Source organism: Tasmannia lanceolata, unplaced genomic scaffold, assembly GCF_043159265.1.
Source record: "Tasmannia lanceolata isolate RefF3 unplaced genomic scaffold, GAP_Taslan_0.1 ptg000008l, whole genome shotgun sequence".
NCBI classification, from domain to species: Eukaryota; Viridiplantae; Streptophyta; class Magnoliopsida; order Canellales; family Winteraceae; genus Tasmannia; species Tasmannia lanceolata.
The window spans coordinates 23,184,984-23,203,102 of NW_027518685.1; the positions used below are offsets into that span (position 1 = coordinate 23,184,984).

Here is an 18,119-nt window from a genome sequence, read left to right on the forward strand (position 1 = left end):
TACGTATTCCCCTACTTTGCTGTGCAACCAAACACCACTTATCACTTTCCCGAAATAATTCCAGGCAAATCCAATCCTCGTCTCCTCGAGTACTTGCTCCACGACGCTGAGTCTATGGTGCTCAACCTTTGGTATAAAGAACCGAACTTGCCGACAGCAAACCCAGATCCAAACAAGCAAACCAAGTTCAGATGAATCAAAATGGGTCCCAAGAAGGTGTGATCAGCAAGTGTTGGTCTTCACTAGATAAAGAAAGGAAGTGATATATTCGCCCTCACCTTCTTCCCAAGACTACTTTTTTACACTAGAAGGGGGTGGCCCAAGGGAAGAAAAGGGCGTGAATATATTGTTTTCTTATGATGAATTAAAAAATAACCAAGTGAAGAAGATTGGACCCAATTGGCTTCTTTTGGGTTTCAGTGGCGGTTTGGACGTCCCAATCAAATGGTACGGTTGTGAAGCGATTGCAAGCCCTACTGCTCTGTTTGGATGCTGGTAGATGTTGAGGGGGATTTAGAGAAGAAGAAGTCAAAGGGAAATAAAAAGGAAATCAGTCAACGGGGAGATTGTGAGCAAATCTCCCCGACGTTGTTTGGTTGGGGGTAGGAGATGTGCAAGAATTTTTTTACCGTATTTTTTAAGATTTTGTTGGGGAATGTTATCAACACTACTGTTTTTTGATGAGGGCACTCCTCACTTTATAAAAAGTACGGTATGGCACGCACCATAGGATTATCCAAACCGTCCATTAGATGGGCCATAGCCTAAATAGGTTATGCCCTAAAATTATTTCCATTGGTTGATTCTAACCCTCCGATCTATAGAGGGTTAGGATCAACCCTCTAACATTCAGATTGGAGGGTTAAGATCATCCTATGGAAATGATTTTTGGAGCATAACCTATTTAGGCTATGGCCCATCTAATGGACGGTTTGGATCATCCTATGGTGTGGGTCATACCGTACTTTTAATAAAGTGAGAGTGCCCTCATAAAAAACATAAAAAACAGTAGTGTTATAATATTTCCTTTCTTCTTCTTTTTTTATAGGAATTTGCTAGCAAACTTCTTATATGCCACTGTGGCCATCCTTGTTGCAAAGATGCGCACATGGCAAAGGTTGCTAGAAAAAGCAAAAAAAAAGTAATCATTACAAAAAAAAAAAAAAAAAAAAGTAAAATAGCAAAAGTTATAAAATTTTAAATGAAAAATTACCTAAAAATAGTTATAAAGTTTGAAAATTACGAAAAAAATACCAACAAAATGTAATAACATATGACAGAAAAACGTAACCAAACAGAGCATACGTGTTGTGGTTTCCATATACATCCCACATGGAATCGTCCTTCTGTGGGGGACCAAACGGTGAATAACGATACAGGTGAATAGAAAAGAGAAAGTTTGGTCGCTTGCCCAAGGGCCCAGAAAGTAGCCAGAATTATGGGCATGGGCCAAAAGCAGGGCCATTTGATCTTCAGTAGAAGTTCCTACGAAGAATAGCCCACATCAGATATTCAACCATGGGATGTACATGTGATCGAGCACTTAAGATAATCCGCTTAGTACAATTCTCGGCCTCTGGCCCACCCATAGTAGGCCCACTTACTAATCAGTTCTGAATTTTCTGATCAAAACATGTGGCACAAAATGAGGCACTATTGGGTCATCGACATCCACAAAGAGGCCCACTAACTCTGTTACTGTCTAGGTAGAATGTGCCAAACACAAATTTTAGGCCCATTTAAAGTAAAAAACCTACACTTGATTAGTCAATCTCAATGACAAGAAAATTTAGTTTTCTATGGAATACATGCAGTAGATTGTTTTGTGATCAATTTTCTTCATACTAGTTGTGAATGACACCCATAATCGAAATCCATCTGACAACTGATCTGTTCAAACACATATTCCCTCCTCCTTAATCTACTTCCAATCTAAGATGCTTTGAGGGGTAACTAACCCTAAAATGTAAATTTACTTTCTGAGGATATGCTGGTTTGTAGTGTTCATGAATCTGCTTTGAGAGTAACAAACCCTAAAATTCCTGAGTTTAGTCTACAGTGTTAATGAATCTGCTGAGCATCAGCTTGGTTTTACAGCAAGTGTTGGGGGCTGTAATAGGTGGATTCCAAAACACAGTAGTAGTCTTGATTCCTTTGCTCAGCTCTACCATTAGTTTACATAGACAGATAGTAGTCTTTTTTCATCCAAATCACTGTAGTTTATGGGTGTTTTAAATAGGCTCCCTACTTGCATTTCGAAAATTACAAAATGGGGAATATTTGTTATGGATTTATTACCTAAATAGTTGTTTATTTTAGTTAAGAGACTTAAGTTTCACAACGCCAAGTTCTATTAGGATTAAAGCTTTTGTTCTAGTAGGATTCTTTTAGTTTTTGCTTTATCTAAAGGGGGGGTTTGGTTTGTAAACATAAAAATTTGAGAAATAAAGAACGGAGGTTTCACCCCTTTGCTATGTAAATTCACGGCATGATTTCCTTTGGTGGATTCCTAGAACTCAAAGGTAGATTCCTTATTAGGAAACTGTACCTTTTATCCTAGCTCATAGTCTGAATTTTGTTCTGTATCAACCAGTTCTATGTTTTTCCCAGAAACATGAAAATCTTTCTAATCAATTCCATCTTAGTTGTTTCGTTAGTAGCCCATGTTTCCAATGGGAATTTAAATCGTGGTAATCCCTGTTTCCTATGTGCATTTAAATCCTATCACCTGATACGGGAATTTTTCCCCTAATTACAACATAGGAATTCATTCATGGCGATATGTGATCCAGCCGCACCAACAATGTCTTTAATCCTGTTGAAGAAATCTGCAAAGCGCCAAGGAACAAATGAGAGCCAGATAGCCACCTGATCACATTAATAAAATCTCCTTCCACCGCAACGCTATTAAAATCCGTCCCCTCCAAAAATTTTATACCTTGAAGGGCCGCCCTAACTTCTGCCTCGTCGAAGTCGGCAACTCCCAATGGAGGGCTAATATAGGTAAAGATTACACCTAAAAAAGAAGACTTCACGACTAATTAGAATTACAAGTTTTAGGAGTTTACAGTTTTACATGTTTTGTTAACATATATTTAATTTTAGGTTTTTGGAAAAAGATCCACAAAATTTTCATTTGAAACTAAAGATGGGTTCCAAGTTTTGAATGCACTCTTTTTATTAAATACACTCCCAACATTTTCAAATTGAGAAAATATTCTTCTAGGAAGAAATAATCACCTAAATAGGAATCTTAATGCATAGGAAGCAATTGGGAAGCGAGAAGAAGTTAGCTTCCGAAGCGAGTTTCCCATCCAAGTAGTAAGTTTCCGGTGACTATGGAATGGACAACACGGTGTGAAAGCTACAGAGAGATACCAATAAGGAAGCAAATCTTGAGTGAAAGACAAATGACGAACAATCATAATGGCCAGGTGGGATTTTTGGTGTGTGACCAAGATGCGCTCTGGTGAAAAACTGCAACAGTTGTGTCCACAACTCTATAACAAAACAGCATTTCCCATCTCACAAGAGATGCAACCATTGACGAACGAACACTTGATGATCATCTATTTGAAGAGAATCAAACAAGAGAAGATTTTATTCGAAATCTTAGCATCGTGAAACTGATAGTCTCATGACACTTCCAATCAATCACTTTTGAGATGTAACAATTTTATTTCCCTTTTGCAATTCCCTGCGGAAGAATTAGTAGGTAACTAATCAATCATTTCAAAACACAATAATGGCGTAAGACTTGGTCTTACTGAGGATTTTGGACAGCTGACTAATGGAATGATACCCAAATTGGCACACAAATATGTATAGACCAGACAAGAGGAAAGCATGCTGTGATATCATATCTGTACCAAGGGAAAAAGATCACCTTGTATAAGCACCATTCATGAGTTGAAAGAGGGCACTAGACAGACCAAATCTCTTCGTATCTAGAAATTCAAAGGAAAATATGCACGCATTCAGGAAAGAAAGCACACTAAGTACAACAGAGCCTTACTAACGTTGAACTTATTCATAATACAACAAAAAGTCAATTTGGCAAAAACCAAACTTATCCAACAATAGGGAAGGCCCAGTTCTACACTCGTCACTAAAACAATAAAGCAAGGTTAATCTATGTAACAATATCCAAAGCCTAGACATAAATATTTACACAAGTTTATAAACTCAAAGGATCAAACCCTCAGTAGGCAAGGGTTTAGAGGAATGCTCACCTGATGGAGCTTTTGGAGAATCGGATAGATGAACCTGTGAAAAATCGTCAACTGTTCCATTTTTCTGCTCTTCCTCGGCTGTAACGACCTTCTCTTTAGTCTTTGATCCCAAGTCCCCAGCTGCCTTGGTAACCTTATTGTAAGCACCAGTAACCCACGAAGTCCCAGTGAACACAAACCTATTTTTAATGATGGCAGACCCAGCACTACTGACTTTCTGCTCAGCAGTGGCCAAGGCCGATTTAGTCTTTTCAGAGACCTGGAATTTCTGATCCATTTCCCTGACTTTGTCATTAACAGCTGTTGTTCCCATGCTTATTTTCTCACTGAGCCCAATCTTTTTGTCCAGAGAAGCAACCTTAGCAGTGGCAGTAGATGTAAATTGATGCTTTTCATCAAAAGCTTTTGCTTTGTTAACAGCATCTTTGCCTAAGATGAAGCCCTTGGCCAGCATGCTGCTGACCACATCTTCAGCACCTCCTACTGGTGTGTTTTCCTTGGCCTGGAGAGGTTATATATAATGAAGTCATAAAAGTTGTGAAATTATGTAAAAGGGAAACAAGCAATGATAGAATGAAGGGCGCCCTTGCAAAAACCAGCTTCAAGGGCGCCCCCATTGTTGTTTTTTGCAAGGGCGCACTTCATTCTATCATTCCTCAAGGGAAAACAAAAGGAAAGAAGAACAAGTAATGGATGTACAGTAGATGGAGCTGAAGCAACAGCAGGCAGCTGGTAGTCCAAATCCGGTGTTATGGTGACAGATAGATCAACTATTGTTGCTCCCTGTTGCACCAAAAAACAACAACAACAACATGATCTGAGATGAGGAAATATTTGAAAAGAAACAGCTATCAGCAGAAATTGGTAATTGTTAAAACAAAATTCAAAGAAAATTTACTACGCACGATCAAAGCATATCCATAGCTAATAACTATAATTCAAATATGCTCAAATTATACTAAAAAAAAACATACTAAAATCTTTTGGAGTGGCAAAAATGGTGTTCTCTGCCCAAGGGCCACTAAGTAATGGTGCTTCAATTTGAAAAATAGGACCTTTTTAAAAAATATATATATATAGGACCTTTCTTATGTGAAAATTTACTGCTAGAGTTTACATGTTTTTTCCTGATGAACCAAACTAAAAATTCGGGGCAGTCACTTGAAATCATCCTATAGCTTAGTGGAGTTTAGGTATTCATGTAATGCCCACAGCTCGTAAAATCAAATTACGAAAGACAACTCTTAAGGAAATAATTAGGTTTCAAATGAAGACAGAATCACTAGTACTTCATTTTTAAAAAAGGATAATGTGTGTATTCAGTCACATTAGAATAAGTCTTAGTATACCCAAAAGGGATAATAACGTGTATTCAGCCAGATTAGAATAAGTCTTAAGACTGAGTGTACCGAAAGAAGTAACGCAGTTTCTGCCCCCTGTGAATCCTTGAAGGTAACATATGCAATTTGAGACCGCTCATCTCCACTGCGACAAATGAATATCAAGATTGGTATTTGAAAAAAAACAAACAAACTAGAACACAAACTAATGCCATTATTAAATATTACTAACCTTTGCATTTCAACATATTCAATGTCACCAGAAAAGGAAAAGAACTCCTTGATGTCTTGCTCAGATGCACCTAAAGAAACATTGCTGACCTTCACTGTCCTTACCTGTAATGGAAAAAAACAAGGGATGAGAAACCAAGAGACATTATTAACTGCCAACAAATGGTTCATTCTTTGATCGTCTTAAGTTGTATATTACCATAATAAATAAAAAGCTGCAAATTTTGGTAGGGGCAGATCATGATTCAGCTTTCTTAGATTGCGAAACAAGTATCACAAAGCAGTCTTCATAGAACTGACCATAGTTAGTAGAAACTTCCTAGTTGGATGGGAAGCTCAGTTCTCCGGAAACTCGCTTCAAAAGCCAAGTTCAAGCTCACTTCCCCGGAAACTCGCTTCAGAAGCTAAGTTCTTCTCGCTTCTCAAATTTAGGGGGAGAACGCTTCCCAGTCGCTTCCTACACGTTTTCCATTAATTAAGAGTACACTTCCTATTTAGGTGATTTTTTCTTCCTAAAAGAATATTTTCTACTTTTGATAAAGTAGAAGGAGCATATTTCAAAAAGAGTGCATTTAAAACTCAAAAACTCACCTTAAGTTTCATATGAAATTTATGTGGATCTTTTTTTCAAAATCTTGAAACTGTAAATTCCTAAACTTGTAATTCTAATCAGTCGCAAAGTCTTCTTTTCTAATTGTAATCCTTACTGGCCTTAATTAGATTAACCAGTCCTCCCTAACCTGCTACAATCCCACTCTTATTACTTCTTGCTCGCTTCCAATGAATCAAATTGCATGGTTCATATTGACTTTTAATAACTATTACCACATATTTTCTACTCTTTATTTAGAGCTTTTTGCTTCCTACATTTTCTCTTTTCTAAACCCCTCGCTCCCTGCTTTCGCTTCATGTATCACTTCTCGCACCAACTTCCCACTCTGGCAACTACGGAACCGACAATCTAGTAAAAAATGGTTTTTAATTTAATTTTATTTTTTTTAATTTTTGCACCAATTACCGGGGAATTAAGCTAATGAGTCACACCATGAAGCTTTGGGAGAGGGTAATTGACCATAGACTAAGGTGTCAGAGAATCAATTTGACTTCATGCCCGAACGATCAACTATGGAAGCTATCTTCTTGATTAGGCGGTTAATGGAGAGATTTAGAGAAAATGAAAAGGACCTTCATATGGTTTTCATTGATTAGAAAGGAAAAAAGTGCGTACTAAATATGTTGATGTGATTAAGGATATGTACGATGGAGCAGTAACTAGTGTCAGAACCACGGATGGCCCGGCTAGTGAGTTCCCAATTACAATAGGACTGCACCAAGGATCAGCTCTAAGCCCTTATCTTTTTACGCTAGTTATGGATGAGCTTACGGAGGGTATCCAGGATGAGGTGTCGTGGTGTATGTTATTTGCAGATGACATAGTATTAATCGACGAAACCAAAGCAAAAGTAAATGCTAAATTAGAGTTATGAAGAACTACTTTGGAATCTAAAGGTTTTAGACTGAGTATGACTAAGACAGAATATATGGAATGCAACTTTAGTAATGTAAGGAGGCGGGACGAGGATGTAGTAAATAAGATACTTAAGAGGCATATCTTTCGCTATCTTGGTTCAATTCTACATAAGGAATGCAACTTTAGTAATGTAAGGAGGCGGGACGAGGATGTAGTAAATAAGATACCTAAGAGGCATATCTTTCGCTATCTTGGTTCAATTCTACATAAGGAAGGAGAGATTGAAGAGGATGTTAACCATAGAATAAGAGCAGGTTGGTTGAAGTGGAAGCTTGCCTCAGGAGTTCTGTGCGACCGTAAAATCCCTACCAAGTTGAAGGGAAAGTTTTATAAGACAGCTGTGAGGCCAGCCATGTTGTACGGCTCATAATGTTAGGCCACCAAGAAGCAGCATGTGCATAAGATGGGTGTAGCAGAGATGTGAATGCTTAGATGGATGTGCGGCCACACAAGGCTAGATAGAATTAAAAATGAAGACATTCGTAAGAAGGTGGGGGTGGCTCCAATTGAGAAGAAAATGAGAGAGCACCGCTTAAGATGGTTTGGACATATCCAACGTAGGCCTTTGGATGCTCTGGTGAGAAGAGACGACTCGTGCTAAATTGATGGAGTACAAAGAGGTAGGGGCAGACCGAAAACAACTTGGGTAGAAACATAGAGGAAAGAATTGATAGCTAGGAACATAACAGAGAGCATGAGCTTTGATAGGATAGAATGGAAGAAAATGATCCACGTAGAAGAACCCAACTAGAACCAGGATTAGAGCCGGGTAGATTCCTTTTACCTTCTTCATGAATTTTTTCTAAAGGATTCATTTAGCCGACCCCAACTAGTCTGGGACAAAGGCTTTGTTGAGTTGAGTTGAGTTGAAAATCAATTAGCAACATGGTTTTGTCTTGATGAACGAAAACGACCATGATCTAATGCAGATGTGGCATACATGCCTGGTGGTCCGGGCAGTTGATCTGACGAGCCATCACAGGGTGACCAAATGGGTCTGGGTCAGACACCGAATGAACATCTCATTCACAAGATTGAGGCATGCAAAAATAAACGGTTTAAAGAAATCTTTTGATCTTTAGGGCCTTTTTTTCATCATGCTTGATCAGGTCTACAATCATCCAATGAGAGTGGGATCAAGGGCAATAGGTTGGACTTGTGATGGCCAATAATATTCACGGACTCAGTCGATGTACATGGCCACTTTCCTCTCTATCAAGGCCAACAGCTTTTTATCCTATCTCCCACTACTCTAGTGACCAAATCTCTAAAAGTAGAATCTTTCCCTGGCTGATAAAGGCAGTGTAAGCTCACCATATGAGGTGATGGGGAGGAACTATGTTGCATAGATTCTTTGCCCCTATGCCGAATCCGTGTCGACAAGTTTCGAGTGCGAATCGGACACGGATTCGTGTGGGACACACCTGGATTCTTGTCGAAGACATGTCCTGCACAAATCCTGTTTTTCTAGTGAATCCAACACATCATTGTCTCCTTTAAAATGCAAATCCAGAATATTTTCTCTTTAGACACATTTTCTTAACTTTTTTTAATAAAAGCACAACTCGTCCTCTTTTAGTAAAAACCCTAGCGCCTAGACTGTCCACCCTGAACATCGACCCCCTTCTTCTTTTAATCTCTTAATAAAAACCCAAACACCTCGACACTCTACTCTCGAATTTTTTTCATGAATATAAATATTGAAAATTTTAAATTTTAAATTTTTGTAGCTTTATTTTATATAATAAAAATTACCGAATCCACGAATCTTAGTTTTGGGGGTTTGCCGAATCCGTGGATCGGACAAGTGAATCCGAATCCATGCAACACAGGAGAGGAAGCACATACAACTTCAGTCCTATATTAGGTTAGGAGTAAATTCAGTGGGCTTCATTGTGATTAGGGATTTTAGAACGGTCCACACCAGCGAGAAGATAAATCTAGTGACTCTGGACGGACACTCACAAAAAATGATCCACTTTCTAGAGTTTATGACTTAAAGAGGGAGAAGTACAGATTTGCGATAGCAATGAGGTAAGTGCATGTGGTCCAAGGATGAAAAAGCCCCAATTTTGTGTAAACTAGACCCCTATCTCCTCTCTACTGAACAGGAAGAGGATTCACCAAGACTCCAATGGAACCTAACAAGGGGAATTTCTGCCCAGTTCACCATCCTTTTTGTTCAAATAATTGTTCGGTCAGTATCTAAACTCGCTTCTTAATCTTCAAAGAACTCCATTTTTACCACTCCATTTAAAAAAAAAAAAAAGGGTTAACGGAAACTGAAAACACGAATTCCAAGTGTTGAAATGACAAAATCGAACAAAAAAACAAGTATATTCTATGATTTCTCAAACGAATTCGAAATCAAACCCTAAATCAAAACAGAGCTAATGAAAAAAGGCAAGCATTAATTCATGCAATGAAAGATACAAAAGAATTCCAACTCGATTCCATTATAGAAGCGTTCTACTACTGATACCAATCGTTTAACAAACGGACTCAAAAAAACCCTAATTTTGAAAATCGATACTAACCGACATAGTAGAAACTGTTTGTGCGGTCTGAGATCAATTGGATTTGTCCGGCTCTGAAATCTGCAAGGAAGATATGAATCCTGCTTCGAGATGGGAGAAACCCTGTCAAATACTAGAAGAAATAAGCGTAGTGAGAGATTTTTAGAATTGTTATTGACGTCAAAAAGACGAGCTCCCCACATCGTTAAATTCTGACGCTTCTTGACGCTCTATTATTATATAGCTACAATTGGGTTGCGGGTGCGAACCACGCCATCTAGCTTTTAATCCTGACATCTAACACAAAAGGCCAAAAAAGTAAGTAATTCTATCTCTATATTGAATCTCTTCCCTCCTGCTGAAACCTCTCCCTTCCTCCATAAACAGAGACTCTTCTTCACTCCTGCGTAAACGTGTCAGCTCCCTCCATAAATATCTCCTCTTTCCTAATTTTTAGAAAAGTTAGATGACCCAAAGGCTATTTACAACCTTCAACTCTGTAGCTATTAAATACATCATATTCGAAATTTTAAATATCTCTCTCCCCATCTCTCCCTCAAAACAATATCTAAACTATTTTGGACTCTTCTCCTCTCAATACGCCAATATTTCCCAAGCTGTTTCCGCATCAACTTTTAGGGAAATCATAGGCACACCAACTTTTAGTTATGGGCTTTTTTTCTTTTTTAATTGGCTTGTAAGAGTTTTTTTGGGAACTGTAATACTAATGACCTTTTCAATTAGGATTAGAGCCGGATAGATTCCTTTTACCTTCTTCATGAATTGTTTCTAAAGATTCATTTAGCCGACCCCAACTAGTTTGGGACAAAGGCTTTGTTGAGTTGAGCCGAGCTGAGTTGAGTTGTAATGACCTTTTGACAGCTATTTAAATACTAGAAGACAATATAGGTGATCGCATAAATCAAAACAAGGTTGTATTGACATCATTTCCCAAATTTTAATGTTTCTTATTTTAATGGCTATTAAAACTCTCTCTCTCTCTCTCCAAAAATAACATCTAAACTATGTTGGTCTCTTATCTCCTCTGTTAGGCTGTGTTTGTTTCAGATCGATGGCTCAGTAATCGGTGTTGGACCGTCACTATCAGTTGTAAACAAACAGGGCCTTAATACGACAATATTTCTGAAATGATCGGTAACTCTCTTCATCTATCTTAACTAACTAAATGTGATTGGTAGCTCGATGGGTTTTAAAAAGCTAGATTATTGACTGATGCTTCGTTTTATTTTCTTGGCTTTTGTTTCTGTTGTTATCTCTTATGTGATATTTCTATTTTTATAAGAATATTTGTGTGGATTTTGTGCTTGGGCATTTTGTATTTCGTTGAGATGTGTACATCTTTTTTTCCCTTGGTTATATATCTGTCCACTCTAATACAACTCTGATTAGTATTCTTTTGGGTTTTATGCTCGGACTCCCTATTCCCAATTCTTTAAGTTGAGAGGTGCTAAATTTAGATGTGTTTCTCTCATTGGTTATATATCTGCACATAAAAAGAGCAGCAAAATGTCTTCCCCCTAAATGCAAACAAAATCGTTGAAAATTTAATCATGATTTGTTTAGGCCCTTTCACCATAGGGTGAAAAATAGGTGTAAGCCTCTGGAAGTGGCGAGCACACTGTATTCTTTAATAATATTCTTTAGTAAAAAGCGAAAGAATAGTTCGCTCTGTGCTCATCATGAGACTGCGTGATTTTTAACATCCACTAAATTAAGCCCATGTTATCACTAGGTTTCAGCCAAAAACCCCGTTTAGAAAGTGTTATCCGGAAGCATACTGGCTCGAATATTCCTGATATATTCCAATATTTGGGCTCCCATATCTATTTATATTTCAGTGGGCTTCGCTATGGGTGCGACAAGGACTTCTCAAATGGTCTTGACCCATGAGCCATTATGCACCAATGCAATCTGCCTCAAAATCCATTTCAATCTCCTGGGCATCCCTATAGCTTGAGATAATCTGAACTATTGGATCATCGATTAATTGCTCACACATTATTCAGTCCGCATACACATCCTAAAGTTCCAAGAAATGCTGAAATGAGCACTCCATGGCATTTACTGGAAATTACAAGTAAGAGCAGAGAGTATATGAAAATACACGGTGGCAGAAGGGAAGCTCTGTATTAAATTTGTTAGGGCCCTTTCTCACCATAGGGTGAAAAAAGCCCTCCAAAAATAGGCGTATGCCTCTTAAAGTGGCGAGCACACGGTATTCTTTAGTAAAAGGCGAAAGAATAGTTCGCTCTGCGCTCACCACGAGGCTGCGTGGTTTGAACCAGTGGTGTCTATTCTGTAATATACAAGTGCTAGCAGTAGAGATTCTCTCCAAATCCGATGTGGGACTAAAATATCTCAAACAAGCAATTCTGCTTTCCCAACCGAGCGTGAGGCAGTGTTATCCTGAAAAATGCTAAAAAGACTGTCATTATGTGGACCCACGTCTGCAACATGAACGTTATCCGACTGGGGAAGGCCACTTAATGATGACCCAACCTCGATTCTAGTCCTTTCATCCATTAAGCCTTGTTTAGTGATCCATTAGGCATCTATCTTGTGATTGGAACGTTTGCTCATCATGGGACTAGGAGTATTTGGATCGACTCATGATGATCTACAGGATAAACGGTCTCGATTACACATCCATATCCCCTTGTGAAATACAAAATTTAATTGTCACCATTGGGACATTAAAACCTTGATTGTCCCAAACCCATTTATCACTAACCATACATTTCGCATTGCTATGCGTGGACCATGCACTTGAGCCATGATGCACCAATAGAATCTGCCTAAAAAAATTTATATAGCTTGCAGTGATCTTAACCGTTTGACCAAATACATCATTTTAAAAAAATAAAATAAAGCACCCGATCCCGCTGTCTATATGTGGCAATCAGCTCCATTGAATCCTTCTGACGTATACGTGGCAATCAGCTCCATTGAATCCTTCTGACGTGAAGTACATCAGCCCCTCTGCAATCATTGATACACTGCTGCTGGGTGTCCCAAGTAATCAAAAGGGGCGGATATATCACTTCCCTTTTTTTGGTTATAGTGCAATCAACACCTATAAGTTGTAGCAGGGGTGCAGGCATATCTCTACCGTCGTGGAAATGCTACCTTTCTCTGTAGGGTTGTCAATGGACCCACTTGGGATTAAATCAACTATTTCTTAGTCAAGATCCGTTCAGCATCCTTTTTAGTCCGATCCTTTTAGGAGAGTGTCTTTTAGATCCATTTGGGCAGTCTATCAGAGTTTCATATGCACTACTTACATAGTTAAAGCTTAGGCCCTGTTTGGATTGCAAGAAAAACATTTCCGACATGCACTACTTACATAGTTAAAGCTCAGGCCCTGTTTGGATTGCAAGAAAAACATTTCCGACGGGGGAAAAAAATTCTTCTTCCAAATGACATGATTATTTTTAATTTAATCATAAATTGAAGGCCCCTCTAAGTAAAAATTGAATAGGGTCGCTTCAAGGCATCTTCTTTCATTTGTAAAAAAAGGAGGGACTTTTTGAAATATTTTTCCCTTCCAAACTTTTCCACAAAATTCCTCCAATCTAAACCTTTCTCGGTATGACAAATTTGTCTCCCTTGACCTAATCCAGTTTAATTAATAAAGACGCTGCCGAGATTTTAATTGTATAGATATTCTTATTCTCAGTGTAATCCTAACTTAATTATTGATGAAAATGGTTCTTTGTAAAAGCTGTTTCATTGAGCAGCTGAAAGATATAATATAGTGCAAATGGAATAATTATTTTTATTAGATATTTAATAAAATATTCGCCATAACATGATCCTAATCCTCTGATTTATTTATGTTTAAAATTGATGGCACTGTATGAAAACCTTCACAAATCGGAGGGTTAGGATCATCTTTTGGAGAAGTGTTTTTTTTTTTCTTTTTTCTTTTTTTTGGGGGGAGGGGGGGGGGGGGGGGGGGGGGGTGTTGGGGCGGGGGCCTATTTACTTTGGGGCCCATTAAATGAATAGTTTAGATCACCAAATAACTTGGGCCCCACTATTCTTTTGTGGACCATATACACAAAATAATTTTTGTTACAACAAACACCACTATTTTGTCCATAAACTCAAAGCTACCTTATTTTACTCAAACAATATTCACTTGTCCACACAAACTTCTCACTTTGCATGAAATATCATTCAACGCCATGAGTCTTCAGCAGAGAAGCAGGATCGTACCTGGAGTTGGGGATTCGGGAATCCCCAAATCGCGAATCCGAATCGTGATTCGATTTGAATCCCCGATTCCCACTTTATAGGAACCCCGATTCCCAGGCGATTCTCCGGCCAATCCCAACTCCCCAGCGACTCTTAGTGATTCCCCGGCGAATCCCCGTCGAATTCCTGTCGAATCTCTAGCAAACCCACGATTCCCTCTTCCAACCATCCCAGGAGCCTTTGATTCTCGCTTTCGAATCCCGAATCGAATCCCGCTTTCAATTCCCGCCTTGGCAACCTTGGTCTTGAGCCAACCCTACTGCCATAAAGGTTCAATGTCCTCACAAAACCTACCTGTCCATAAATAATCAGAAAAAAGAAGAGAGAAAACTAGAAACCACCTTCTGTAGTTCACCCAAACACAGGACTTCCATGTTCTCTCCGGCGCCGGATATGACTAGTGTTGGACGACTCTCAGAGTTCCTCCAAACACTTCAGAGATATCAACTTGGAGCGTGATACTTCAGAAGTGGTTGGAGGAACTCCAAGGGAAAGCCAACTTGTTGTAAAATCCCAACTTTACTGTATATTTCTATCATATATGACTGAGATCTCTAAAGCTTAGGAGATTGTTAGTGTTGAGTAACACCCAGAGTTCCCCCAAACACTTCAGCAACACTGCAGAGTAATGCAGAAGTGGTTAGAGGAACTCGAGGGATACACCCAACTTGTTGAGCCTCCCTACACAAACCCACAAACAAAAACACATGAAGATCTAAAGTGCCAACCCTAAATGTCTAAGGTGGTTTGATGGGTGAAGAGATGACCACCCTCTTCTCTATTTATAGTCTCCATTTGGTTGATTAATAATAGACTTGTGATGAAATCTCAAAGGTGTAAGGACGTCTGCACACCAAGGTGAAGTTCTGTTCATTGAACCTGGACTGTTTTGCACTCCAATCAAGTGGGTGGAGAATCATAGCTTGTGGTCACAGCACAGCCCTTGCCATATCTTGGGCTATTTCGTGTATGGCTTTTCTTTTGCAGGTCATTGTCTCCTCTATCATAAAAGTAAAAATAGGCACCTTTTAATTTTTTTCATATTGCCCTCTCCAAATTTCCTTGATTCTCTTGGAGGAAACCGTAAAAACCATTTTTGTGTGTGTGTGTGGGGTGTTCACAAAGTTCCGTTGCACTTTTGTACATTCTAAAGGTCGTGTTTGAATTATTTGGGAGTATATGAGAAGAAGGAAAAGCAAGGGAGAAGATGCAGAAGACGAAAGAACAGCAAGGAAGAGGCAGAGAAAAAAGAGGTTTCTCAAGAAGATGGAGGGAGAAGGCATTGAGAAATGAACCTTTTGAAGCTATATCGAACCACAGTTAATTCGAAACAAACCCTATCGTTCAACGGCTTAGATTAAGACTTTCCTTTCCCAACTTCGAAAGCGTAGCCCGCGAGATCACAAAATATTAATCGGATTTCTTTAATATACTCGCACCCATGTATTTTCCGATCGCACCCATCTACATTCTAAGTGCACCTTACCTTGTAGTGGTCGACTTCCGCCTCTACGGCAAAGATTATTCCTGGGTTTTTTTTTTGCGGATGTCGAGGTATATTTAATGCAGGTAGAAAAAGAGACGCAATCAGCAAGAAAAATGTTGATTGTGATGTGTACCACTAGCAGAACAAGGAAGGGCAAACTGGTCTTAATTTGGTGTGACACATGTACTTTGAGTGTGTCAGGGTGTAAAGTTGAAAACTCGCCGCCTATGGGAGTTCAGAAAATAAACTGGCCTTCTTTGGTGTTTTCCTCGGAGAAAATGGTTATCGCCAATAATCATGTTTAGTGTCAGAGGGTAATTTTACTCTTCTCAAAGGCAACCCGTCCTCCCAACTTATTCAGCCAACTGAGGCAAGGGTGTGACAGTTAGCTTGTTAGGCAGTGGTTGAAACATGACTATCCTACGGTGAAGACACCAACAACTTAAAGATGGTTGGGATCACTGAGCAAGACATTCTTTAAATAAAATATATAGGGGAGTGATAAATCGACCCCCGTATATCTTGAATCGATTCCCCATGTGTCTTTCTCTCTCCACTGGTTTAGAGAGAGAAAGACACATGGGGATCGATTTAAGAGGTTGTAGATCTTTTTGAGATCTTTCCAACAGTATAAGCATTTGTAAATCGAACAAGTGATCGGTGAGTTATGATTGTTTTAGTGGAATGTGTCTCTTACTAACCTAGTTAAGTGTTTGTGAGTTCCTAAGTTATTTATGAGTATGTAAGTCCCTAAACTAGTTGGTGGCATAGCTTCAACGTTTTTTCTCACGTAGTCCTCAATTAAAAGTGTAGCAAACATCTGTAAATGGAGTTTTTTTGTTGAAGAAGAAAAGCTATTCTAATTATTTGGCAAGAATTTCATTTCTTGTTCTTCCTCAACAACCCTAAGGATTAAGTTCACCGATCCGGATGTGGATGGGCTTATAAGGGCTTGGACACCCTCCCCTTAACGGCTAGCTTTTGTGGGTGAATTGTACCCGGGTCCCAACATTTTGGGCGGAAAACTGGATTTGCTACCAAGCACATGGCTTCATGATTGGAGATCGTAGGCAAATCCCTATGTGATTTTGATCAATAAAAGTTTCGCAGCCGTGATGCATCAGCTTACGTGATAAAATGTGGAACCATTGGTTGTTGCTTGGAGTCCCATGAGATGACATTAGATCAAAAAAAGATGCAAGAGATCCAAAAAAGTTGCAAGAAAACCTGGTTGATCTACTATCGTGGGGATCTGATATATATACGCACAGCTCTTTGAGGGTTTGGATCATCCTATGGAGATGATTTAGGGGGCAACAAATGAACGGTATGGATCATCCTATGAAGCAAGCCAAACTACTAGGACTTTATATAAAAATCTTTTTTTTTTGGCGTGGGTAAGTTGGGATTGAACCCACGACCTCAAGGCTGAGATACAAGCTGGGGTTGAACCTGCGACCTCAAGATTGAGATACAATGCCCCAGTCATTGAGATATAGTCCCAACCAAGGTTTTAAGAAATCATGGGTCCTTGGTTGGGTAGGGCTTTAAGTTGAAAAGTCCGACTCTTAGGGGTTAGTCGGAAGGGATCCGCACGGCCTTTGAGGGACTGATTGAATCCCGCGTTAGTGGCCCGCGTTTCTTTGGACAAACTTTAAAAGCCTGTGTTAGTCGCAAGTTCCCGAAATGCCTATGACTAAATCAACGCAACAAATTGTCACGCCCAAAGAGGTGGTATTTTGGGTTTTCGTCATTTCTCGTCTCCTTCACGTTCCTTGCGTTCTTCATCAAAGGTTCTGGTTGCTCTCCCAACTGCAAAAGGTCTCTCTCCCTTGCCGTTTCTCCAAGGATTTCGGCTTCTATTGATTGGGTTGAGCTTAGCGAGAAACCAGGAATCATCCAGGAGGAAAATCCCCTTGCTTAGAGCTTGAAAAAAACCCCATCACAGGTGTCAATTGAAAAAACCACAAATACCTCTTTGGTAATTTTAAGGCATCTTCCTTTTCTTCTCATGATACCCTGCTCTTGAATGGGGATTGCATTGGAGTAACCTTCAAGTTTAGGGCATCTTTATTCTACATTGAAGTCTGATTATTTGATCAAGAATTTAATTTTGTATTTTACCTCTAACTTGGTGCCTTTTTTCTTTTAGTTGGTTATTTTAATTAGTTTTGATATAGCCATTGGCAGCAAGGTGCTGAATCGTGCACTTGCTGCCAAAAAATGTGTTTCTCACATCTGGGTTTTGAGAAAGCTCCTTATAACAGAAAGTGTGAAATGGTTCTTTGCGTTTGAAACTATTCCTCATAACAATTCCTTTGGGCTGGAAGTTTTTCATTGTAAATCAGAGTAAAGGATTCTTTCCTCCAAGCTATTTGATCTATGGATGGGAAAATTACAACCAGTGTTGTTGTTGTGCCAAACCAAGCAGAATTGCAATGATAATCGCATGATTAGTATTTTATAGAAATTACCGAAATTTCGACCGAAATTTAGATCATAGTA

The 18,119-nt window shown here is 39.1% G+C and overlaps 1 protein-coding gene and 2 pseudogenes across 1 annotated transcript; all 3 read right to left on the reverse strand.

The window, feature by feature from the left end:
• Nucleotides 1-3,995: 3,995 nt before the first annotated feature.
• Nucleotides 3,996-10,264, reverse strand: LOC143883448 (binding partner of ACD11 1-like). Its single transcript, XM_077386797.1, has 5 exons — nucleotides 9,872-10,264; nucleotides 5,805-5,908; nucleotides 5,642-5,717; nucleotides 4,932-5,015; nucleotides 3,996-4,734 (listed from the first exon to the last, which is right to left on the reverse strand). The coding sequence occupies exons 1-5, from the start codon at nucleotides 9,875-9,877 to the stop codon at nucleotides 4,186-4,188; spliced, it is 819 nt and encodes a 272-aa protein (XP_077242912.1). The 5' UTR covers nucleotides 9,878-10,264; the 3' UTR covers nucleotides 3,996-4,185.
• Nucleotides 10,265-11,434: 1,170 nt separating this feature from the next.
• LOC143885647 (U5 spliceosomal RNA) lies at nucleotides 11,435-11,558 on the reverse strand (annotated as a pseudogene).
• Nucleotides 11,559-12,020: 462 nt separating this feature from the next.
• Nucleotides 12,021-12,140, reverse strand: LOC143885643 (U5 spliceosomal RNA; annotated as a pseudogene).
• Nucleotides 12,141-18,119: the final 5,979 nt, after the last annotated feature.